We start from the raw sequence: 26,242 nt of genomic DNA on the forward strand, positions 1-26,242 counted from the left end.
CATTTGCTGGAAAAGGGAACACGGGGGGGGGGGGGTCTATATAATAAAACACGGAGAAAGAATGATGTCTCTTCATGTCTAACAACTAAGACGAATGCATTTTGGTGAAGAACTGGGATGACTTTTACCATGAATGTTAAGCTGCAGAACAGAAGGTGAGAAAGCAGATTTTATGTTCATATGATCATTCTCGTTTATTGAGGTCTGTTTATTCTCAACGATGCTTTTTCCTTCAAGTAAACAGAGCAGGCATAAATATCTATAATAAATTTATTGTCTTACAAAAATCATTGTCTAGAAATATGGGGATACAAGAAAAGATGTTTGCAGTCAAGTGCCTGGTGGTCAGCAGCCAATATGATTCCTAAAGGGGATGGGATGAAATAAGAGATTCCATACCCACATGACAAAACCTTCATAACCGATGTTAAAGCTTTAAACCCAAAATGAGTCATGTTCTCAAGCCCATTGCAGAAGATCAAAGATTTCTAATTAACACTGATTCATCATCACTGAATATTCATCATACCACTTTCACTAGAGAGGTACATGATATGAAACGCAGTCAAAAATTAATACATTAAATTGTTATATAGGTAAATAATATATTTAACATTGTCTTAGTACTGTAGTGTCTAAGGCACTTTCTGTAATGTCAAATTATTTAACTATTAACCAAAAGAGAATGCTAAATATTTACTGTAACACTGTTTAAAAGGGAGAAGGGAAAGGAAAGGATTCATATTCACTGGCATGTTAACATTCAGGAAAACAGGTATTCAATGCTGAGCCTCTAGACCACTGACAAACTTGGAACAAGCCTCAGACGTGAAAAACCAATGTTCCCCTTTTGGGCTCAGAAGCCATGGCTGGAATTCAAGGTTAGCCCGGAAGCTGCAGGGCCTTTCACAGTCTCTGCTCTGGAGTGCAGAGGCTGCTTCCTCCTAAGGAGCGGGAAGCACTGACAGACACAGGGTTCTGGAGTCTCGTCCGGCAGTAAATAAGTTAATTTCTACTTGGAAACTCAGCTGCACAGTTTTAATTGTCCTTCTGCCTACACCAGATCTGACTGAGAAAAGTCCACAGGGACAGAGTCAAGGCGTCCATCCCTCAGGGGCTGTTGCAAGTTAACCCCTACCCCATTCTGGTCCTTTCAGTACTTCCAAAGCCCTTTTCACAGTTTGCTCACTGAGAGAGTGTTGATCACAATATGAGAATCAAAGGAAAGATACAGGAAAGGCGCAGTTTGGTCTTCACAATATTCTAAGGGACTTGATCCAGCTGAGAAGCCAGGGACCACATGAACATGGGAGAAGCTACATTAACTGTCTGTACAACAGAAAGCATGCATAATAACAACCATGGGTCTGCCCCAAGAAAAGTATCTGGGAATGAAGGGTCTGAGGTTTCCTTAAAAAAAAAAAAAATCTCTTCAGACAGCATTTTACGAAATGGCCTTCCAAAGAATATTTGGAAAATAGATGCATTGAACAGATAATCCTGTTAACATATATGTAAATATATATAAAAAAAGAGCATTTGTACCTATACTTGAAGCAGGGTATATTATGGGGGAGGCTAGAGAGCCTTAAGACACAGTTGACCTTTCAGTGAAAAACCTTATAATTTGCCCATATCCTCTGCTGATTAGTGGCCACAAGGCAGACTGGTGGTCAGGGCTCCTGGTTTCACCCCACAGTATCGCAGCTGGCTTCCGGCCCTCTCTCTCTACTCCACTGGTGCAGATGGCATCTCGTTGACATCACTGGTTTTGCTCTCTGTGTCGTCATCTGAGAGTTCAAGGGACGCTCCCTCGATATGTAGCTGGCGCCTGCTGGATCGACTGGAAGAGAAGGTGATTGGGCCTCCCCTCCTGGGTGGGGAACAGAAAGAGCCATTAGTAGGACCTGGAACATGCTAAGGTTGGGACCTCTGCTTTTCTTATGTCCTCGGGGCACTATCTCTCTCTCTCTCTCTCTCTCTCTCACACACACACACACACAGGATCATTCTAGCAAATTAATAGAAAACGGTCTCAAAGTAAATGACCTAGAAGAACTTATGCTGGGTCCACATCCTGGGAAAACAAGGAACAAATAAATTAATGTCACATGAAGGTATAACCCTAACTACAAAAAGTGGTATTGGCTTATTGTTTTTTTTTTTTGGGGTGGGATGGGGGAGCAGAGACAGGAACAGGACAAATAGTCTATAAAGTTGGCTATGGATGGATAACTTGTACAGCAAAGAGTTACTTTTGAATAAGCACGTAAGCTGTTGCTTACTAAGTCGTGCCCTTTCTCCCCCATGGCATACAAAATTCACTATGAAGACAGAGGTGACTGGCCATAACTTGGACAAATGACAGTCAAGTCTGAGTCTCTAGGTCTCAGACGACATTCCTGGCTCCCTGCCCTCATGTTACGTTATTTGTCATAGCTTACACAAGGCAGCCTGACACAGAGACCTCAGGGGGCAGCAGAGCCCATCGAGTCCACAAATGCACTAAGTATCATCAGTCTAATTTTCCACAAAACACTGAGTGATATTTGGTTTAAAAAAAAAAATCAACCAATTCACCTTTTGTGTTTTATTATGTACTATGTATTAGTATAAATATGTATGTATTTTTACTCCCAAGTATGGATAGATACTGTAATCAGTAAAATACAAATTACTTTAAAATCTTTATTAAGGGGGGCGGCTAGGTGGCGCAGTGGATAAAGCACTGGCCCTGGATTCAGGAGGACCTGAGTTCAAATTTGGCCTCAGACACTTGACACTTACTAGCTGTGTGACCCTGGGCAAGTCACTTAACCCCCACTGCCCCGCAAAAAAAACCCCAAACAAAAACAAACAAAAAAATATCTTTATTAAATTCCTACTAGCCTTTTGCCATCATGTTTCCTCATGTCTATATAAGGGCAGTTTTGGATGCACAGTGGACTGCGTGCCAGGCCTAAAGTCAGGAAGACTTTCTTCTTAAATACAAATCTAGCCCCAGACACTTACTAGCTGTCTGACCCTGGGCAAGTCCTTACCCTCTTTGCCTCAGTTCCCCATTGTAAAATGAGCTGAAAAGAAAATGGCAGATCACTCCAGGGTCTCTGCCAAGAAACCCAAAATGGTGTCATGGAAAGTTAGACATGACTTAACAAGTTGAAATGGGGTTGTCCAACTAATGATGATTAGGAGAGTGAAGAAAGGTTGATTTTAACTGAAACATCAAAAGCTTCATTTCAGGGTCTCTTACTGGCTGTGTCCCTGCTTATCTCATAATGGCAGGTTGCAGTAAATCAAATTAGGTAACAGGGATTTATAACCATAAAGTGCCATGTAAACAAGGTTTATCATTATTAAAACAAGGGATTATCCAAATTTGCAGAAATCTGTTGTATCGAATCCTGCTTAAAAAGACCATAAGGGTCCTTGGAAAGAAAGCCTAAATAGAGATCGGACATTTCAACTGTAATGGTCTCACATGTAATAAAGTCAGGCCAAATGAGGCTCTCTGGACAGATGTTGCCAATTTCTCACTTGCATCTTTGGTTGATGGATGAAACACAAACAGAGGTAAGTAATTCCTTTGTAAAAGCCTCCCTGGCAATACCTAGACTGAAGAGCATCATACCAATAATAACCATTGGCCCACAGCCTCCACTTGCTGCTCTGACAACCTATTATTATAAACTCTTTCTAGGAGTATATTAAGTCTAGTCTCCACAGAGGCTCTGATTTGTGTTCCCCATACATTTTCTTTCTTTCTTTCTTTCTTTCTTTTTTGGCAGGACAATGAGTGTTAAGTGACTTGCCCAGGGTCACATAGCTAGTAAGTGTCAAGGGTCTGAGCCCGGATTTGAACTCAGGTCCTCCTGAATCCAGGCCAGTGTGTTATGCACTATGCTGCCTTGCTGCCCCCTTTCCCCTTACATTCTCCTAAACCTTAAAAGCCAGAGCTTTCAGAAGCTGTCTGTGCATTCCCATCACAAGATGGCAGCTACCAACATTTAGCCTCCTTTGAGAAGAGCCACCTGACTGGGATCTCTGCTAAAATCCAAAATTGTCTATGAGCATGACCTCAGTCTGTTTTTCAGAGTGCTGACTTCCCGGCTCAGGCCTTCGTTGGCTTCAATGGCATCATCTAGTTCACGCTGGAGTTTGCGCCTTGAGGCATTGGCACGAGTGGCCTCTTCTTCAGCTTCTTCCAGCTGACGTTTGAGCTGCTTCATTCTGGCATTGGCCTTTTCCATCTGATAAAGAAAATCCATCACAAGTGGTTAAACAGGAAAATCACTAAATCTGAGTGGGAGGAGTGGAAAAGTGATCATTGCTCACATTCAGTCTCATTCTGAACCTGAATTGTAAAGGGAGAGGGATTAAGTGAGTAGGGCACACACAAAGTACAATCTGCCTAACAACCCCCACGACATCCACACCTTGGGGACTCAGGCTAGGAGACTACAAAGATGTCTTTATAGCATTTTGCTTTCAGGAGAAAGAAGAACAAGAGGCAAAAGTAAGTAGACCAGTACTCAGGTTGCTATGAGGCACCAATCAGGTTAGACTGGCTATAAATTATTATGAGTTACTGTCATCAAAGAACCACCAGGTAGGGGAGAGCTAGTTTACATAAGACTGTAAGAATTCATAGCATTAATGGTTTTAAGAAATGGAAACTTGGAGGCAGCTAGGTGCGCAGTGAATAAAGCACCAGCCCTGGATTCAGGAGGACCTGAGTTCAAATCCGGCCTCAGACACTTGACACTTACTAGCTGTGTGACCCTGGGCAAGTCACTTAACCCCCACTGCCCTGCAAAAAACCCCCCACAAAAACAAAAAAACCAAAAGAAATGAAACTTTTGGTGTGAGGGTAAAGAACCCATTTGGTATCTTCAAGTTTAGAAATCCTGAGGTAGGAGCATATTTATAATCACTACATCTTTATTGATGCTTTTTAATATCATTCTTATAAGAAAGAAGCTCAGGTAAGCAGAACAAATGAAATCCATTGACCATGTCTGACAGATTGTACCTTGCCTTTCTTCTTAGATAAGGGAAGTGTGATTGTTTCATTATCAGTTCTCCAGTCAAGACTGGGCACTGTATTTGTTGACTTGGTCTTGTTTTCCTTTACATTATTGTGGTCATCACCTTTCTAAAGTTAAATACTTTTCTAGTTGCCCTCTTAAGTTTCAGAACACCTTAAGCTTCTTTTGAATTCTTATGATTTCTCCTTCAAAGCACAATGATACTGTGATTAATGGCTTAATTAATAAATTGAAGAACTGTGGAGAAATGTCTTATTGGTCCAACACAGATAACTCTTTATTTCCCCCAAATCCTCTCTCTCCTCTTCCCAACTTTCCTCTTAGAGTCATCCTGGCTCTGGGGATAACAAATTTCTCAAGGAGCTCACAACCCTAAAAACCCTCAAGGCTTCCTTCTCTCTTGATTCCCCTCCATGCCCAGATCCCTCCTCACCCACATCCAATCAGCTGCCAAGGCCTGCTGTGTCTACCTTCCTGACATCTCTGGTATAGGCTCCTCCTTTCCTCTAACACTCCCACCACCCTAGTTCAGGCCCTCATCCTCTCATGCCCAGATGGTCACAGTAGTTGCTGGTTTCACTTGTTCCACTCAGCTGTCGAATTGATTTTCCTAAAATGCAGGCACGGCCATAGCACCCACCTATTCAATCATTCCCAGTGGCTCCCTATTGCTTCCAGAATCAAATATCAAATCCTCTGTCTGGCTTTTAAAGCCCTTCATAACCCGGCCCCTTCCTCTCTAACACTTCTTACACCTTGCTCCCAATTCGATGTACTCTGTGACCGAGTGTCACAAAACACAATAATCTACCTCAACTGCTCAGTGTTTTCATTAGCTGTCCCCTCTGCCTGTGATTTATAGCTTCTCTGGCTTCCTTTGAGTATCGTCTTAAGTTCTACTTTCTACCAGAAAGCTTTCCCAGCCCTTTAGCTTACTATCTTCCTCCTGTAGAGATGTTTGTACAAAGTCACTTACATGTTGACTCCCCCCTTTAGGGTTGTGAGCTCCTAGTAGCCATCCATCTAGGGAACAGCTTCGAAAACACTTTTCTCTCTCACCACGAATGTTTCCTTAACTTACCTGCTCTTTGTACTGATCTGCATGCCGACGTTCATCTTCTACCTGCATGAAAATCTCTTTTAGCTTCTTCTCTGTACGGCGAACAAGCTTGTTGGCTGCTGCTCGTTCCCTATAAAATGACATGTGTCCACACTGAAATTCTAGAAATAGGATTTCTGAGGAAGGGTTTTCTTTTTTAATATTCCCTCAACCTAGGATGCCCATCAATTGGGAAATGGCTGGACAAATTGTGGTATATGGATACAATGGAATACTATTGTGCTATAAGAAACAATGAGCAGGAGAAGTTCAGAGAAACCTGGAGGGTCTTGTGTGGGCTGATGATGAGTGAGATGAGCAGAACCAGAAGAACATTGTACACAGTATCATCAACATTGTGTGTTGATCTACTGTGATGGACTAGATTCTTCTCACCAATGCAATGGTACAGAGAGTTCCAGGGACTCGTGATGGAAGAGGATCTCCAAATCCAGGAAAAAAAAGAACTGTGGAGTACAGATGCTGAATGAACCATATTACTTCTTTTGTTTTTGGTGCTGATGTTTATCTATTTTGAGGTTTGTCGTCATTGCTCTGATTTTTCTCTTTTAACATGACTGATGCAGAAATATGTTTAATGTTATTATGTATGTGTGTATATATATAAACCTATATCAGATTGCCTGCTGTCTAGGGGAGGGGGGAGGGAGGGAGAAAAAATCTTAAATTGGAGAGCTTGTATAAACAAAAGTTGAGAACTATCTTTACATGTAACGGGAAAAAAAATAAAATGCTTTATTAATTAAAAAAAAATATTCCTTCAACCTAGATCTACGTCTAGATACATACAGCCCAGAGGAACCTCTCACAAATGAAGGAAACAGATCTCAAATGTAAAACAGGTTCTTAGAGAACATCTATTTGGTCTTTTTTGGTCCTTCCTAATCACCAGAGTTATACAGAAAAAACTGGTAAATGTACTTCTCATGAATCTCATTAAGCACCGCAGAGTGGACACAAGGACAGAGACCTGGCTTGAATCCTGGTATAAGTCACATTCCTTGCCAAAGCAAGTCTCTTTCACCTCCATCTGCCCAAGTTTCCTCAGCTGCTAAATGGGACAATAATAGCACCCACCTCCTCCCAGGACTGTTGTGAGGATGAAAAGAAATACTCGCAGAGTGCTTAGCACGGTGCTGAGCACACACAAGATCCAATAACATCACATTTATCCCTGTCCAATTTCAAGTTGCAAACAAAAATCAACCTCACCAATATGTGACAAGGAAGGTCTAGACAGCAGTTTGTCTGAAAATCATGGGGTTTTTAGTAAATTGCTAATGCAACCTTAGGGTACGTTAAAAGAACATGTCTGGGACTTGGTGGGGTGAGAATCGTGCTGTGTTTGGAGTACTTAAGAAACATTTCTGTGCCACCCCAATTTTAGGAAGCTATTTGATGACCTGAAAACATCCAGAAGAGGGCAGCCAAGAATGGTGAGGGCTCTCTAATGCCATGGGAGCCTTGACTGAAGAAGAAGGCAGGGCTTGTTAACCTGGAGATGAAAAGACTTAGGGCAGATATAAGCTAACTTCAAGTACACGAAATTCTCTGCTTGCCCTCAACTAAGGTAAAATTGCAAATAGGCAATTTTAGGCTTAAGGTAAGAAAAAGCTTCTTAGCGCTAAGAACTGTGTACAAGCTAAAATGAGTTGCCCAGGAAATGGCCCACTTTCACTGATGTCCAAGGTTGTACCATATACTGTAGAAGGGATTCTTGCTTTTAGGTGAGCCTTGAGGTTTCCACTCTCAAATTCCATGATGTAGTAAAAGTCATGTTAATTCCAATTTATTTTGTTTAGTGGAATAACATGTGGAAATAAGGACAACATCTTTATATGGTTTTTAAGGCTTACACTGGGTTTTCCCTGTGCTTTTTGAGACATAACCCCTGAATTCATAATTCACAGTTCTCTTTTCTGGCTGTTGAGACCATTTTCTATCATGAGTTCTTTGAAACTGTTTTGGATCACTGCACTGTTGAGAAGAGCCCTGCCTCCAGTATTATTTGGCCTTGATTAAACCAATTACCTCTCTAAGCCTCAGTTATAATTAGTAAACAGGGTGGGGGATGAGGTGGAAAGGACTGACTGAATCCCTTCAACTTTAATCTTTGAAAAGTTTAGAGGAAAAAACATGGACCCAGAAAACCACCCCTATAATCAATTTGGCTTAGATTTTGACTGTGACTCCTTATCACAATGAGTTGGTGGGAAAGTGAAGTTACATTTAAGCATAGACTCAAACTTACTTGGCTTCTTGTTCAAGCTGTTCCTCCATTTGCCCAATCTTTGCTTCCAAAGCAGAGATGGGTGGCCTTGAATTTGGACTTCACGGAACCCCTCCAGCTCCTGCAGCTTGGCCTTTAGTTCTTTGCTTTGTCTCTCTAGCTGCTGACGGGCACTTTCACTTTTCTGGGCAGCACTTCGCTCTCCAGCCAGCTCAGAATTGAGGGTGTCTACCCTGCAGAGGGGGAAGAGAGGCCACCACATGTTACATCAGAAGCCATTTGCTTAGAAAGTGAAGCCAATACCTTGACAGCAATCTTTGGTAACCAGTTTACCTGCAGGTGGCCTTACGGAACCGGTCAGTGAGGAGCTCCATATTACTCTGCTATTCCTCCAGTTCCTCCTCCAGCTGTGCAATACGAGCCTCCAGGCGCCGTTTCTCATCCAGTAAGAGGATCTGAGAGGCAAAAGGAGAGATGGAGGGAGTGCATCACACAGTGACAGCGAAGCCAAACCGACAGAACTCTGTAAGGAGGAGGGTTGGAACAGACGATCTAAGGTCCCCTCTAGCCTTTGAAGAACATTATATTACATTTTGAAACATTATAGAAAAAAACAGAGGACCAAAGATGATTCATACCACTCAACTACTACTAAAGAGCTGATAGAGCAGTCCAGAATAAGACAGAATATAAGGGTTTGTTTGTTTGTTTGTTTTCTGGATTACGGTTTGTTAAAATTGTTTTATTAGGGGAGGTCAGTGGGAGGAGAGATAATAATATAAATTTTTTTTAGTTCTATGGTTCTATTTTCAGTGTTATTTTTAAAACAGAGAGTTGAATTAAATAAAAGTGATGGGGAGGAGAAGATAAATCAGTTAAAGGGTCATTCTATGAAGAGAAGTGATTTAAGACCTTTAAGTAAATCAGCCTGGACCCTAAAGGAGTTTGAAAAGGCTCCTTTATGGAAAATTAATCCACAGGGACAATTTCTAAGTACTTTGGTTACCAATCTTAAGAACCAAATTTTACAGATTAAAAAAATAGTAGCTGAATTTTGAAGTTAGTGTATAATGCAGATTCTAATCAAATCAACCAACATTTACTTAATGACCATGTGCCAGGCACAATCAAATGTAAGAATGATATATTTAGCATATTAATGACTGTCCTGGAGTCACAGAGCTAGTTAGAGGCAGAGTAAGACTAGTAACTTGACTCCTACCTAATCCAGTGGTTTTCATGCATAAATGTACTATCAATCTAAAATCAAAACACAAATCATGGTGCTCCTGTTACCTCAAAAGACTTATCTAAGAAAGACAAATATACTAACTGGACTAACCAAATTAAGACAGCTGTGGGTTTGTCATTAGTTCCCAAACCTTTCCTGTTAGGGGAAATATATTTTACTCACCTTCCCAGAAGCCACTGTTGGCTATCTCATCAGCAAGTTCATCTCTCTCTTGTTCAGCATGTCGACGGGCTCTTTCAGAAGAAGCAAGTTCCTAAAATTGTTCATATTGAGATACTTCCATTTATTACTTATTTTTGGGGTGGTATTTCCCACAATTATGTGTAAAAAACGATTTTTGAATGTTCATTTAAAAAAATTTGAGTTCCAAATTCTCTCCCTCCTTCCCTTCCCTCCTTTCTCTCCTCCCTGAAAGAGTAAGCAAATTGACATAGGTTATGTTATATACATTTGCAATCATGCCAAAAAACCAAATGAAACAAAACACACAAAAGTGAAAATTAGTACGCTTTGGTCTGCATTCAAGACTCCCATCAATTCTTTCTCTGGAGGTGGATAGCATTTTCATCATAAGTACATTCAAAGTGCTAGTAGAATGACAGCTATTCTCAGCAATACAATGACCTAATGTCATTTGCAGTTGCTTATAACTGTACAGTGTTCTCCCTGATTCTGCTCATTTCATCACTTTGCATCAGTTTGTGTCTTTCCAGGTTTTTCTAAAAGCATCTTGCTTCATCATTGTGTATTCCATCACCATCATATACCACAATTTGTTTGGCCAATCCTCAATTGATGGGCCATTCCCTTAATTTCCAATTCCTTTTCCCCTTTTTTGGATCAGACTGAAATATTTTTAGACAGAGTTCTAGCTTTGCTAAATTTTTCTTCAAATAAGAAACCCAATTAACAGAGTTTGGCCCTCAGAAGACCTTATACTTCTATTCATATGCATTACCAAAACATACCACAGGCAAAAACCCATTCCTGAAATCTGTCTGAAAATGACCCTCTGAAATGATCACACAATTCAAAGGGAGGGTCAAGCCTACCGTTATTTTCACAATAAAATGTATGTAGTCTTCCTTTATGTTGTCAAACTGAAGAAACAAAAACCTCTTAAATCTATATAATATGAAAATTGCAATAGCAAATATATCTATAAGGCAATATATAGCATGGCTCTCACAGCAATTATGACTCAGTTGCAAGCATCTAACACTCAAATCCCTAGAGAGCACAACTAATAACTATCATCATCAATTTAATAGTCAGATAATGTTTAACTTGTAACAAATATTTAAGAAAGATGCTAGAGAAATTATAAATAATCACGCTTGGAATATCCCACTCTGCATAGTGGGGTTTCTTCAGGTAACAGAAACCCAGGTTTTATATGAGTCAAATTCTGGAGAAGAGTATAGCCTATATTTAGATCAATACTGTACTTCAATGATGATGGGGATTATTAATTCAACGGAAACAAGATGCTTTTGTTTGAAAAAAACTATTTCTCAGGGTTGCATCTGACCTCTTGTAGTTGAAGTATTTCTGCTTCAAGACTTTTCAATTTTTTTCATTTTTCCTTGGACCTGAGCAAAGATCTCATCCCGGGACTGCCGAGCTTCTTCTATTCTCCGCTGGTAATCTTTCATTTGTGCCTGTTTTTTTAAGAAAAATATTTTGGGAAGCAATTTGGTGGTTTAAAATGAATAGCATGAGAAAATCCATGAAGTAGTAATAAAGGTGCAAAGATTAAAATGTTCCTTTATAGATTATTAAATACATTTTCACCAGAATAATGTCACCAAAGGCCTGAGGAAATGGCAGGGGAACCCAGAAGCCTGATAGCTTTGTTCCCAGTGGTTTGCTGTACCTTCAACTGGGATAAGCCCATTATGCAGGGGGTGGCAAGAATTCATACTTAAACTGGTATGAAACTTGTTTTGTACTAAGTAAACTTGCCTGATCTCTATCTTCACATGGGCAGTCATGAGGACATTATATCGCATGGGCAGTTTAAAATAAGAGTCAACTAACACTTCCATAAACTTTAAAGGTCTGCAAAGTTCTTATGTATACTGTCTCATTTAATTCTTACAACAACGCGGTGAAGTAGGTGCTATTATCTCTATTTTAGATATGAGGAAACTGAGGCCAAGGAAGTGGAGAGAATTGCTCAGGGCCATAAAGAGCTGGGCCCAAACCTGGACTGATGGCCCGCCATGCTGGCTGCACCTGGAAAGAGCGATGCTCTACCAAAGCGAGTCATTGGGGGGAGGGGAGGGCCTGCCTTCAACGCACCTGGAGTTTTCGAAGCTGTTTGATCACTTCGTCCCTCGCCTTATTGCAGTCTCTATTTGTGCCTCGAGGTCCTTCAGGTCCATTTCCATTTTCTTTTTGGAAGCAACTGCAAGAGCCCCTCTGTTTACGCTCATCCTCCAATTCCGCCTCGAGCTCACGCACTCTGACATGGGTTTAGACTTGGTTAATATACACAGAGAGGAGGAGGCGGGTTCCTCTCGTATTTCATAATGCTTCTCATAAGCTGAGTAGATGGAATGGGAATGGAATTATTATGCGGATCCACAGGTATGAGGGGGTTTCTATGGCCTACCTGTTTAATCAGTAGCCTCTTCTTCTCTTCATTCTGTTCATCTCTGGCCTGCAAATCTCTTTCAAAACTGGGCCTTCATGGCTTGCATGTTGACTTCCAGAAACGGAGTTTAGCATCTTCTGTAGCCTGAGTTCATCTTCTAGCTCCTCCAACTGTGTCTTCATTTCCTCAACTTGCTGTTCCAAGGCCGTTTGGATTTTTCAAGTTCGTGGACCTATGCCATCAGAGGTCACAGAATCAGATTTAGAGCTAGAAGGAGGTCCTCTGAGTCAATAAAAAGATAACTTCAGAACCTAGCTCCCGTCTACCTTCCTAAGTTTATTTCACATTTTTCTCAAATTATCTTCTGTTGACATATTGTCTTTTGAAGTCATATATTTTTGTTTTGTAATGTCTCTTTACAGTTACATATAAAACAACTGACAGCCCTAAAATCGGACATTTCATAAAAAATAAGTCACAGTTGGTCTATCCTGCTCTCTTTTACTTTACCAGATCTGCAAATCCCAGGCAAAACAGATGCAAAGCCTAATTTAAGACAAGCATCTTGCTTGGTTTTTGATCTCTCCATAGGCTGCCAACTAGTTGCTTCTTACTAATATGCTTTGTTATGGCTGATTTTTAAAAAGTTGTCATGACAATTATCTACCTTAGGTTGGGGGTAGTATTTAGTAGTATTTACAAATTTTGGTTTAAAGAGTTTCTTGTTGGGATGTAGATAATATTTGGAGAAAGTCAAGAAAGGATGTCACTTCTATTTAGAATACTCTCAGTAGTCAGACAATAAACATGTGCCAGCAACTATGCTAAGTGCTGGGGATACAAAGATATGCACAAACAAGCCATATGTAGGATAAACAGGAAAGAATAGAGGGATAGTACTAGAGTTAAGAGGGGTTGGGAAAGGCTTCCTATAAGATGAGATTATCATCGAGACTTAAAGGAAGCCAGGAAAGTCAGAAGGCAGTGATGAGGAATGTTCCAGGCATGGGGAAAACCAGAGAAAATGTCCAGGGAATCTTGTTCATGGAATAGTCAGAAGTCCCACGTCACTGGAATGAAGAGTATGACTGAATGAAGAGTAAGACTGGAAAGGTAGGAGGCCTCTGAATGAAGGTTAGTTGATCAGTGGGACACACTAGGTACACAATATACAGAAGCAAATGAGCACAGTAGCTTAATGTTTGGTAAAACAAATTATCCCAGGTACTGGGGTAAGAACTCACTATTTGACAAAAACTGCTGAGAAAACTGGAAAATGCTCCAGTAGAAATGAGGTACAGATCAAAATCTTATCTTATCATATACCAATATAAACATCAAATGTGTACATGACTTAGACACAAAGTTTGACAATATAAATGAATTACTAGTTATAACTATGAAGAGGAGAAAGTTTCATAATCAGACTTAGGAAGATAGGATTAAAGAAGGTAAAATGGATAATTCTGATTACATAAAACTTTAAAAGTTTCTGCACAAAGCTAATGCAGCTAAAGTGAATATAAGAGAAGCAGGTAAATGGATGGAAAATTTCTTGATAAAAGTCTCATTCCTAAGATATATACGGAATGGATTCAAAATTTTAAGACTAAGTTATTTTCCAATTATTACATAGTCAAAAGACAGGATCAGACAGTTTTCCAGAGGAAGAAATCCAAATTACAATAACAATATAAAGTGCTTTAAATCACTAATAATTAGAAGTATGTGTACTGAAAAAACCTGGAGTTCTACCTCACACACAACAAATTGGCAAAGTTGACCAAAAAAGACTGAGGGGCCTATGGGAAAACATGTATATTAATGCACTGTTGGCCAAACTGAAATGGTTCAGTCATTCTGAAAGGAACATGGAACTATATTCCTCAAAAAAATTAAACCGTGCAGAGTCTTTGCCACTAATAGGTCTATACCTTTAAAGAAAAGGACAATGTACATGTACAAAGTGTACAAAAATATAGCAGCTCTTGCAGTGGCAAAGAATTGGAAACTGAGGGGAGGCCATCAACTGGGGAATGGCTGAACAAGTAATGGTATATGAATGTGGAGAAATACTACTGTGCTGTAAGAAATGATGAAAGGAATGCTTCTAGAGAAGTCTGGGAAGACTTGTATGAAATGATATAGAGTGAAGTGAGAAAATTAGCAATAATAACATGAATGTTATAAATAAAATAATAATAACATAAGTGAAATGTGCTACCTGTAATATTGACAGATTCAAGATAATATATCAATAACAATATATCTGTAGCTATATAATTATATCCATTAACTCTGTCAGAAGATAGACGGTATGGTTCCTACATATATGGACACGGTCAGGGCAGGAGTTTGCTGTTTAACTATATAAACAGGGGTTCTGTTTTCCTTTTTTTATCAGTGGGGAAGGAGAGATCTTTGGTGAAACAACAAAACTGCACCCCAAATAGTGCCATCATTTTAGAAATGGAAACTTACATTTTTCCCTACATCATCCTTTGAGCTCATTAAGTCTTCCATATCAGTGCGGAGCTGCTTATTCTGCCTCTCAAATTCCTCCTTTGCTTCTAATGCTTCTTCCAGGGCTCGGGCCAAGGATAAGGCTTTGGTCTCTTTCTCTCTTGCCTCTGCTTCAGCCCGATCTCTCTCTTCTGCATATCGAGCAGAAACATTCTTTTCTTCTGCCAGGAGCTGCACATATCAATACAACGAAAAGGTTAATCCTAAAGCATCCTCCTATATCATGTCAACTATTATACAAGTAATAGAGTGACAAATGAATTATGAGATCCTTTCTATTGGACCTCAAGTTTAGAGACACAACAAATTGCCTACTTGATCAAATTTCTTCTGCTTTTTCTCTAAGTTGGAGACAATCTGGCGTTGATGATCCAGATCTACCATTAAGTCATCGAGCTCCTGCTGCAGACGCGTCTTGGTCTTCTCGAGCTTGTCGTATGCCAGTGCCTTTTCCTCTAAGCGCTGGCTCAATGCCTCCATATCTTTGAGCAGCTTCTTCTTGTTTTCTTCCAAGTTTTCAATTGTTCCCAAGTCATCATCAACCTTTTTCTTAGTATCAGCCAACTAGATTTTATAAGTAAAAAGAGGTGGCATTATTAAAGATGCTGAAGGATCCTAGTATCATAAAGGTGAAGAGTCCATGAGGTAAGATTTAAATTTAAAATGTTTGTATTTGTTTAACTGCATTATAAACCATCTGCAAGCAAAATTTCAATGGTAATAGTAAAAAATTTATTTTGGGGAATAAAGTGGGTAGTCAAATTTTAACTAAAACAAGATCTTACACAGTGTATAGTTTATTATGTCTTCATCTAAAAACACTTCCAGCATTGTACCAGAATTATCTAGGTCAAAAAAGAGTACTTAATTCTTAATTTAGCACAACCTAATTAACTGTCTCCAAATGGAACTGAAATAATTCAGCTTCCTCATGCTATGACTGGCTTAAGTGTTACACAGCGAGGCCAATAACAACAAAGAGAAAAGCACGGCACACCTGAGAATGCAAGACTAACACTTGTTTTTCCAGGCTCTTCCTGGCCTCTTCCTCCTCCTCCTGCTGCTCCTGAAGGTTGTTCTTCTCCTCCTCTAACTGCCTGATCCGACTGCTGAGGTTCAACTTTTGGCGCGTCTCTTCTTGAAGCAGCTCCTATGTTAGAAAAGTCAATATGAAGTTACGACAAGCATCCACCGTGAAACTATTTAAGTTTAGAAAACTATTATACAAATTTATAGTGAATCACATACTCTGTCTCAAACTGAGACCTACAGAAAGTGTGACAGATTTAAAATAGAGTCCCAAACAACATGTGAGAAATTAACAAGGCCTGTCTCTACCTTTTTGCCTAATAACCCTCCACTTCATTTTTACCCATATTGAAAACTCTCTACAAACCACTTCTTAATTTCTAAAATGCTACAGTGTTACTCAAGACTATACAATATGGGTAATGTAAATTACTGATTAATCTAAATTTCAAAGAAAAGAAAGTGACTTTCTGATGTTTTTATCACAAAAAAATCACAGTTCTTGGCAAAAAGGGTCCATAAAAGAAACTATAATCTCAGCTACCAAGGACATTCCTTTGGAATTAAACAACTGGGGGCAGCTAGGTGGCGCAGAGGATAGAGCACTGGCCCTGGAGTCAGGAGTACCTGAGTTCGAATCCAGCCTCAGACACTTAACACTCACTAGCTGTGTGACTCTGGGCAAGTCACTTAACCCCAATTGCCTCACTAAAAAAAAAAAAAAAAAAAAAAGGAATTAAACAACTGCCTTCTACGACCACCAGCATCACAGACTGAAGGACCTGTGTGCATGAAAGTGTGCATGTAAGAGAGACAGAGATAAGCAGATACTCTGGTAATTATCCAGTGTTCTGGGTTACCTATTCTGACATTCTATGAATTATCAAGAGTGTACAGCCTATACAAAGCAAAAGACAAGTATGATACAAAATAAGAGGTATTAAGCTGCCTTTAACTTTTAGGCAGATGCAATTCAATCAAGGACTAGTGTGTAATCCATATATGTACTAAAACTTGAGAGGAGAAATTTTATAAGGAGATTTTTGTTCCCACAAATGCACCTGTGTATCTTGTAGCTGTGACTCAAGACTGGCTGCATCCTTGGCAAATTTAATGCCCTTTTTCTCTGCTTCTTCCAGGAGGGTTGAGACGTTATCCAACTCATTCTGTATATAGGAATAAAAGTCCCGATTCAGCACAACAGTAAGCAGGTTAAAAATGACAAAAATTTACTGTAGTCACAATATACTGGATTCTGCATGCAAGATTTATGAAACTATTACAGAGGAATGGAGGGACTCTGCTCTGCAATCATCAGAAGTATTGATAATGAAATTAGAGTCAAGAACCATGTTGGTAAGCATTATTAATACCAACTTAAGAATAGGAATTTCATCTCCTAGAGGAAGAAAGTATAAACAGGAAACACCTTTCAAGTGTCAAAATATTCGAGTGACAGTCTTCACGTTTCTTCCTCAAATGAATAGCATATCAATAGAGCACTTTCACATTGGTTAAAGAATAGGAAATGCTAGTGTTTCACTGATTTGGGTTTAAAGAATGAAGGTTCTCTAATTTACCTGGAGTTTATTTGCTTTTTCAGCAAGTTCTACCCGCAGCCTGTCTCCTTCTGTGACCTTGGCATGTAGTTCCTGTACCTGAGCATCTAGTTTCTTTCTCTTGTGTTCAGATTCTGCTTTGACTTGCTGTAGTACTTTCACTTCACAGGCCAACTCCTTGTTATCAGTCTCTAGACCTTGCTTGTTTTTCTCAAGGTTTACTTTGAACTATTGGACAGAAAGAGCCCACATGAATAGAAATTATTTCATAAATGCTTTTAGTTTTATAGCACTTCATAAAGAACATGATACTTTTACCAGGAAGACTTTGAACAGGTAGGTATTCTACATGTGACAATATCTACCTCAGAGCCTAGAATAGTACATAGCACATAGCAGGTGCTTAAAAATGAAATTCAATTGCCTGCTGTTGGGGGGGGGGGAGGAGAAAAATTTGAAATTGGAAATCTTATGTAAAAAAATGCTAAAAGCTATCTCTACATGTAACTGGAAAATAATAAAATACTTTTATTTTTAAAAAATGTATACTGACTAGAGACACACACACACACATACACGTAGTCCATACATACACAGAAACTAGGCTAGGACTAGAAAATGTTACAAGATTATATTTGGTAGATCAGAGATCTCCAAGAAGCCCATTAAATATTCTCCCAAAGGCTTTCATAAGAGTTTCTTTATTTTAAATAGTATTGCTTCTTTTATTATGTTGAGTGATGCTAAAACATTGTGGAGCAAACAAAATAAGCATGAGACTTGGTCCCTGTCATGAAAAAGCAAACAATTTCACAGGGATAATTGGAAGACATTTAAATTAATGACATGGAGGCAATTTTAATAAGTGGCAATGGGAGTGGGATAAAGAGATAATGAATTCTATTCTGGTACAAACTAACTCAGGACAGTACCACTGAGGTGTCCTGCTATGAGTTATGGGAGTAGAATATTGAGGATCAAGAAAGACTATTAAATAGACACAGTAACAACATCTTAGGGTTAGACTAACACATCATAATACTCAAAATGGACACAACTCTAATTTTAAAGATCATAGCATTAAAAAAATTGGGGAACTAGATTGGTACCTACCTTTTTAGTGCTGTGGCTAAAAGGAAACATTATTATCAAACAAGGGGTAACAGGTAAGTAATACAAATGAAGAAAGCAGAGTTAAAAGAATACGATGTAATTAAAGTATAACAGTGACATGCAAAACCCCCCTATAATTACCAATGTTAGTATCCATGCTAACTATGCTTTTTTTTTTTGGTGGAGGTAATGTGGGGTTAAGTGACTTGCCCAGGGTCACAAAGCTAGTAAGTGTCAAGTGTCTGAGGCCAGATTTGAACTCAGGTCCTCCTGACTCTAGGGCTAGTGCTCTATCCACTGTGCCACCAGCTGCCCCCCATGCTATCCTTTCTTATAAAATAAAGACTTAATAAAGGACTTATAAAATGGATTTCTGGCAAACATGCTGCCTGAATGGCCTGCTCATACTGGATGGTCCAAGAAATACAGAAGAACAGAGGGCCCTGGATGCAGGAAGTGACTCAGGGCGGCTAGGGGACACTTAACACTACTAGCTGTGTGACGCTGGGTAAGTCACTTAACCCCAATTGCCTCACCAAAAAAAAACCAAAAACCAAAAAGCAAACAAACAAAAAACCCCCCCCAAAGTAATGGACTTATTTTACCTATCATTCCTGAAGAAGGGGGCCTTAGAGAGACTGAAGGGCAGTTGTTTAATGGTTTGCCATAGATAAAGAATTCAACACCCTATGGGACTAGTTTCTTTAGTCTTAATGAGTCTAGTCCTCAGAAAGCTATCTCAGATTGTTGCCAGGACCATGCTTTGATAGATTTGTCATCAGCAAAGAGACAGTTTTACCTTCTATTTGCCTATATTTTTACCTATATTTTCTTCTACATTCTTATTGCCATTGCTAGCACTTTTAGAATTATATTAAATAACATTGGGGAGACTGGGCATCTTTGTTTTACTCTTGTATTTATTGGGAAAGTATCTAATGTATCTCTATTGCATAATATTTGTATTTGGTTTTAGATACTTTTGTAAAAATGCCCATGTTTATAGTTTTTAGCATAAGTTAGCATTAGTTAATTGTCAAAGCCTTTTTCTGAATCTGAGATGAAATAAAAAACATGAATTACCTAGGAAAAAACTCCCTACTTTACAGAAGTAGATGGGAAATTTGGCAAAATTAGGCTTAAGTCAATACCTTATGCCATTTTACCTAATAAATTCAAAACATATTCATGACCTCAATATTAAATACCATAAAGAAAAAAAGAGAAGCAAATCATATGCTTCTTACAGTTCTTACAGTTATGGCAGAAGCAATGTATCTTTATTTTGTTTTTTGTCTTTTTGCAGGGCAAGTGAGGGTTAGTGACTTGCCCAGGGTCACACATAGCTAGTAAGTGGCAAGTGTCTGAGGCTGCATTTGAGTTCAGGTCCTCCTGAATCCAAGGCTGGTGCTTTATCCATCTTCGGCCACCTAGCTGCCTCTAAAGATTTTTTTATTTTGTTTTGTTTTGTTTTATAAGCAATGTATTCTTAAACCAAACAAAAGACAGAGGCAATTATAAAGATAAATTTCTGCACAAACAAAATTATGCATTAAGTCTAAGCGGGAAGTGGCTAAATTGGAATAATTTCCTTATATCAAATTTTAAACAGATATTTGGTATCTGGGGGCAGCAAGGTGGTGCAGTGGATAAAGCACTGGTCCTGGATCAGGAGGACCTGAGTTCAATCCCGGCCTTTGACACTTGACCCATACTAGCTGTGTGACCCCTGGGCAAGCCACTTAGCCTTCTTTGCCCCACAAAAAAAAAAAAAAAAAGAACAATATTGCTGTGTACACCCTCATTGCCCCAGGGGGAAAAAAAGAAAGAAATTTGTATCCAATATCCATGAAACACTTAAAACCCAAAAACCATTCACCAATAGATAAGTCAAAGGATAAGTTTTTAAAAGAACTGCAAAATTCACTGGGAGGGGGGAGGAGGTATACAAGAATTTTAGTGATGTAAAAAAATGAAAGAATCAATAAGATTTTATTTTAAAAAAGAAAATTAATGTAGAACAATGAGAAATTCTAGTTTGGGAATTGGTTTTGAGACACTATAAATGACTGCCATTTTCATTTACCCTTTTCGCCCTGTTCAAGTTGTTCAGAGAGTTCTTCCAGGGCACTAGCATGTCTCTGCCTTATGTCCTGGATTTGAGCTTCATGGTTCTTAGTTTCTTCTTCAATAGCCTTCTTCAGTTCAGCTACTTCCTGCTCACGTTTTGTCCTACAGAAAAGCAATTTTTAACAGAAAACCAGAATTATTTTCCTACATACATTGAAGAATTGGTAGTACAAATAAATACATACCCTTCTATAGAAATTTTAGTTCCTCAGATACAAGATATTCTTGTAATAAGCTATAATAGAAAGGTGAGGAGTTCATCTGGTATCATATGAGAAGAACCAGTGTGATATAGTGGCAATTAAGAAACCTGGGTTCGAAATCATGGTGACCTTGGAAAACTAAAGACCACCAAGTTTCTCTGATAAAGGCATTAATTTTCAAATATATAGGGAACTCAGCTAAATTTATAAAAATAAGAGCCACCCTCTAATTGATAAACGATCAAAGGACATGGACATGCAGTTTTCAGATGAAGAAATCAAAGCTATCTATAATAATTTGAAAACATGCCATTGATCAGATAAAAGCAAACTAAAACAACCCTGAGGTACTACCTCATACCCATCAAATTAGTTAACAAGACAAAAAAGGAAAATGATAAATGCTGGGATATTGAAAAATAGGAACACTTCTGGGGGAGTTGTGAACTGGTTCAACCATCCTGAAAAACAATTTGGAACTATGTCCAAAAGACTATAAAACTGTGCATATCCTTTGATCCAGTAATACCACTACTTGGTCTGTAGTTCAAAGATATCAAAGAAGAGGGAAAAGGACCTATGGGCACAAAAATATTTCTAGCAGCTCTTTTTGTAGTGGCAAAGAATTGGAAACTGAGGGGATGCCCATAAATTAGGGAATGGCCAGACACACTGTGGTATATGATACGATGGAATACTTGTGTGCCTTAAGAAATAACCAGCAGGATGATTGAAGAAAAACCTGGGAAGTGAGATCCGGAAAAGTGAAACAGTTATCCCCACTCAAACATATTGTACATGGCAATGCCAGGACTAGGGACTCTTGGGCATATCATGTGACAGTGAGCTAAAGTAAACTACCTTTCAATTTAACAGAGGCCCAGGAAAAGATTTTAAGTGGCTCCTTTCCCTACTTCTAGACCTCTTCCTCACATTTGTCAAAGTATTCTTAACCAACCACTTGCTATAACTGATCAATGATTAGAGCAAGGGATTTACGGTCATTAATGAGGAAAGGAAAAGGAATGCAATTAAGAAATTATGAGATAGGGGCAGCTAGGTAGCGAAGTGGATAGAGCACTGGCCCTGGATTCAGGAGGACCTGAGTTCAAATCCAGCCTCAGATACTTAACACTTACTAGCTGTGTGACCCTGGGCAAGTCACTTAATCCCAACTGCCTCACAAAAAAAAGAAAAAAAGAAAGAAATTACAAGATAAAGGGGCAACATGAATATTACCTAAGAATAGACTTACATACACAAGAGGTATAATTATGGAAATAAATATTCATTAGACATATCTATAACATATAACATCTATAATCCTTCTATGTTTCTTGGATATAAACGGGTGTCACCTTAACTCCTGCTGAGCTGCAGTAGTATCCAAAGTATCTTCAAGTTCTGTTTTCAGGGCTTCCAGCTCTTCACTCAAGTCTCTTTTTTGCTTCTCTGCTTTGTTTCGGGAGACCTTTTCTGACTCTAGATCCTCCTGGAGCTCAGCAATCTGAGCTTGTAGTTCTCGGACAACTTTCAGTGCATTGTTCTTGTGAAGTGTTTCATCATCCCCTCTGTTAAAAATCCAGGTATAAAAGGAAATCAGACACCACACACACATATATATAAAGGATACCCATCACTGAAGAACCCAGTAGTACCTCAGTTGCCCATTCATTCTTTCCTCAGGTGGTAAGAGCCACAACAATGATGGCAGGGAACTGGGGACCTGAACAGTCCCAATGTCAGTCATTCATAATATACTGTTGGTAGGCATTCAGTCAACTCCCAGTGACCAATACATGACCATCCATCTAACGCCTTTTTTTTTTTAAATCTGAGATCAGTTGCACACTGCATTGTACTATATGTATGAACTACTTTCTATCAGTATTAAATGCCATGTATTCAGGCAATAGAATATGCATTTTTAATCAACATAAGAAAACACAACAGCACAGGTACATGTCATTTAAATATGATACAGACCACATGGATAGAAAGAAAAGATTAGGAAATGGATGAGAAGGCTGGCCCAGAGAAAAGATATAGTAGTGATTGGGGCCTTCAGTTATCTAGACATCTGTTGATTACTTGAACTTGCTTTAGTAATTCAAGTCACCTGGCTATATCCTCAAGTTAAAAGAACGGACAGATATGAGTTACTACAAGTGATATCTGAAATATGATAGTTAGTATAAATAATTTGATTTCCTGCTATTCTTGTGGAAAAGATGAAGAGATAGGGGAAAGATCACAATTACCTAGAATCAGAATAGGATGAATGTTTGAATTGGAAGAATAGTTCTCAATGGTTCTGTCTCATTTTGACAGGCATTCTCCTGTTAACATTTTTATCATTTATTTGGATAAAGGCACAGATGGTATGTATATCAAATCTGCAGATAACAAAAAGCTGGGAAGGACAGTTACCTCGACCCAGATAAATCGGTAGAGCACTGGGCTGAATCTAATAATGTGTAACTCAATAGAAATAATTATAAAATCTTACACTTGTGTTAAAAAGATAAATGGCAGGTACAAGATGGAAGAAGCATGGTTAGACAGCAGTGTGAAAAAGACCTGGCAGTTCCACTCAGCATGAGCTCATCCTGGGTTCCATGAAGAGGGGCCTAGTTTCCAGGAACAGGGAGGTGATACTCCAGAATAACAACTGACAATAGGACTATCAGGTTCAGTGTTGGGCCTCAGAATTAAAAAAAAAAACATTAATCTGGAGCATGTCCAGAGCTTTGAAGGTAACCAGAATGAGAATGGCAAGAGAGTTAGAGAATTATATATTCTTGACATTTAAGGATTGGTTGAAGCCAGAAATCTCTAAGTTGAGAGTTTGAAATTTACCTGCTCCCCCCCGCCATGGAAATAATTGGAATCTTTGAGATGGAGAAGGATAAGGAAAATTGCTTTTTGATGTGAGAACAAAAAGAAAAGGGTTGAGCATTCCTCTCTGTATAACAGAATCTAATCCTGCTACAAAGTAAGTAACACGGATAAGAGGCCAGAGAATCACAGGATCCAAGTTGAAGGGTTGGCCATCTAGTTCATCAATACTTGAGAAAGAAGTCTCATTACAATACACTTGATAACTGGTCCATTCAGACTTAGCTGAAGACTTCCAATCAAGGAATCCCCCACAGTATCGTGAGGTAGCCCACTTTAACTACTGGTTAGTTGAGTTCGGAAGTTGAGTTACTTGTTAGGAAGATTTTCTTGACATCACACCTAAGTTTGCTTCTTTGAACATTCTATCCATTGTTCTGGCCACTGGGTCAAAACAGAATAATTCTAATGTTTCCTTCAAATACTTGAAAGTATCTTACCTCTGAGTCGTCTCAATATCACTAATTCCTCCAAATGATCTCGTAAGACATTCTGGTGGCCCTTCCTCTTGGTGTTCTAAAGCTTAGCTTCTTAAGTCTGTGTTCCACGCCCCCATTTATATGTGGTCATATAAATGAATGTGGGGTTTGCAAAAAATTTGGCAAATAAGAGGTTATGTATATCTAATTTATATATGTAGATACCTGGGGTCATGTAAAAATTTCTTGGGCAAAGAGGGGTCAGGAGTGAAAAAAGTTTTAGCTCTGTTCTAAACATGATTGAAAGAACTGTAGTATCAGGGCAGGGGCATATGAAGATCAGCATATAAATATTAAATAATAATCAGCATATAAATAATAAAGGAGTCGTGCCTTTCTGATTGCAATCCAAGTTTGTATTACCATTTCTTGACTATCATATTACAAAACTGACTCATACCAAGTCTGCAGTCCACTAAAACACCTAGAAATTATTCAGATGAATTTCTATCTATGAACTGCAATCATGATTTTTCACTTGTCGTCATTTTGAACCTGTCAGACTGTTTATCCCTAACTCAATTTCATGATTTCACAATATACATCCCAATGTTTTAAGTACCTTAAAATCTTTTTGAATTCTGACTCTATTACCTAGTGTGATAGTTCTTTGTGTCATCTGCAAATTTGATATGATGCCTTTATCCAGTAGTTTTTCTGTGTAAAATTAATTCTTGTAGAGAATTTTCTGTAACCAAGAGTCTTGCCATGTGGCCAAATACTGGTATAACTTATCCTAAAAGACCCTTTGGTTGTAAATTTAATCATGTTGAAATGACTATAGATTCTTAAGACTATATATTAATTATATCTGCATTCTAAAAAGATAACATTATAATAAATGGGGAAAAAACTGAGGTAAATAAACTGTTTCCTCCCCAAGCTTCACCACAAACTAAATACATTTAAATCAACAGAAACACTAGCAATTTTGTTATGATAAAGCCAGTCAGGCTTGGAGTTAAATGAATGTTGGCATATGTAGTTGACATCTGGAAATTTCTCCCCCCAATTCTTCTCCAGCTTACTCAGAAATAAAATCCATACAAGCATGACTAAATACATGTTCTTAATAATCTCAGACCTGGCAAGAGCACCCTGTAGTTCCTCCTCTTTCTTGGCCAACTGGATCTTTAGTTCTTCAATCTGAGCCTGTAACTCAGCTATTTGGTCCTGCAGATCTGTAGTTTCACCATCAAGTTTTCTTTTGGCCTTTTCCAGTTCTTGACGAGTTTTCTCTTCTTTCTTCAAGCGCTCTAAGGCAAGACACATAGGCTCTTCAACACACTGAACACATCAAGACAACCAAGTTGGAACTTCTTCTAGAATAAGCAGCTATTTATTATTCAAGAACATGCCACATGTTTGAAACCCATTATAATTTAAAAGGAGAAATGAGTTTGACCGAATTAAAGTATCAATATGGATGGTATTTTCCACTATACCACCTAGCTGCCTCAACATTTAGAGCCATCTCCAATCGTCCTGATGTATATCTTGCCACTGGACCCAGATGGCTCTGGAGGAGAGAGTGAGGCTAGTGACTTTGCACAGTCTCCCTCGCTTAAATCCAATTCATTGTAAGTCATGACATCTGTTGTCAAAGAGGACCACCATGACAAAAGACAGACAGCAAGTCCAGTCTCAACAGGATTATTATATGTAGTATCAACAAAACTGGGAACAGGGGCAGCTAGGTGGCACAGTAGATAAAGTACCGGCCCTTGATTCAGGAGGACCTGAGTTCAAATCCAGCCTCAGACCCTCGACACTTACTAGCTGTGTGACCCTGGGCAAGTCACTTAACCCTCATTGCCCCACCAAAAACAAAAAAACCGGAAACAAATTATGTGCCCCAGAGATCAGGGAATGGCTAAACCAATTGTAGTATGTGATGGTAATGGAATACTACTGTGCAGTAAAAAACAATGAATATGAAGATTTCAGAGAAACAGAGGAAGACCTGCATAAAGAATGAAGAAGAATCAAAAGAATACACAAACGACCACAATGTAAACAAAACACCACATGGAAAGGTGACAAAGATCAAATCAAATCA

General features: G+C 38.9%; 1 protein-coding gene across 1 annotated transcript in view; it reads right to left on the reverse strand.

The window, feature by feature from the left end:
• Positions 1–256: 256 nt before the first annotated feature.
• Positions 257–26,242, reverse strand: part of MYH10 (myosin heavy chain 10) — a 157,070-nt gene continuing 131,084 nt past the window's right edge. The window contains 26 exon segments of the mRNA XM_044000022.1: positions 257–1,873; positions 4,078–4,250; positions 6,130–6,238; positions 8,420–8,478; positions 8,480–8,509; positions 8,511–8,631; positions 8,732–8,853; positions 9,781–9,903; positions 11,182–11,241; positions 11,243–11,311; positions 11,955–12,004; positions 12,007–12,070; positions 12,072–12,115; positions 12,264–12,333; positions 12,335–12,367; positions 12,370–12,398; positions 12,401–12,454; positions 12,457–12,481; positions 14,731–14,943; positions 15,088–15,336; positions 15,770–15,922; positions 16,863–16,967; positions 17,382–17,588; positions 20,534–20,705; positions 22,165–22,377; positions 25,268–25,439. Of these exon segments, the coding sequence (XP_043855957.1) occupies positions 1,729–1,873; positions 4,078–4,250; positions 6,130–6,238; positions 8,420–8,478; positions 8,480–8,509; positions 8,511–8,631; positions 8,732–8,853; positions 9,781–9,903; positions 11,182–11,241; positions 11,243–11,311; positions 11,955–12,004; positions 12,007–12,070; positions 12,072–12,115; positions 12,264–12,333; positions 12,335–12,367; positions 12,370–12,398; positions 12,401–12,454; positions 12,457–12,481; positions 14,731–14,943; positions 15,088–15,336; positions 15,770–15,922; positions 16,863–16,967; positions 17,382–17,588; positions 20,534–20,705; positions 22,165–22,377; positions 25,268–25,439 (2,864 nt within the window). The 3' untranslated portion in view covers positions 257–1,728.

This window comes from Dromiciops gliroides, chromosome 4, assembly GCF_019393635.1.
Source record: "Dromiciops gliroides isolate mDroGli1 chromosome 4, mDroGli1.pri, whole genome shotgun sequence".
NCBI classification, from domain to species: Eukaryota; Metazoa; Chordata; class Mammalia; order Microbiotheria; family Microbiotheriidae; genus Dromiciops; species Dromiciops gliroides.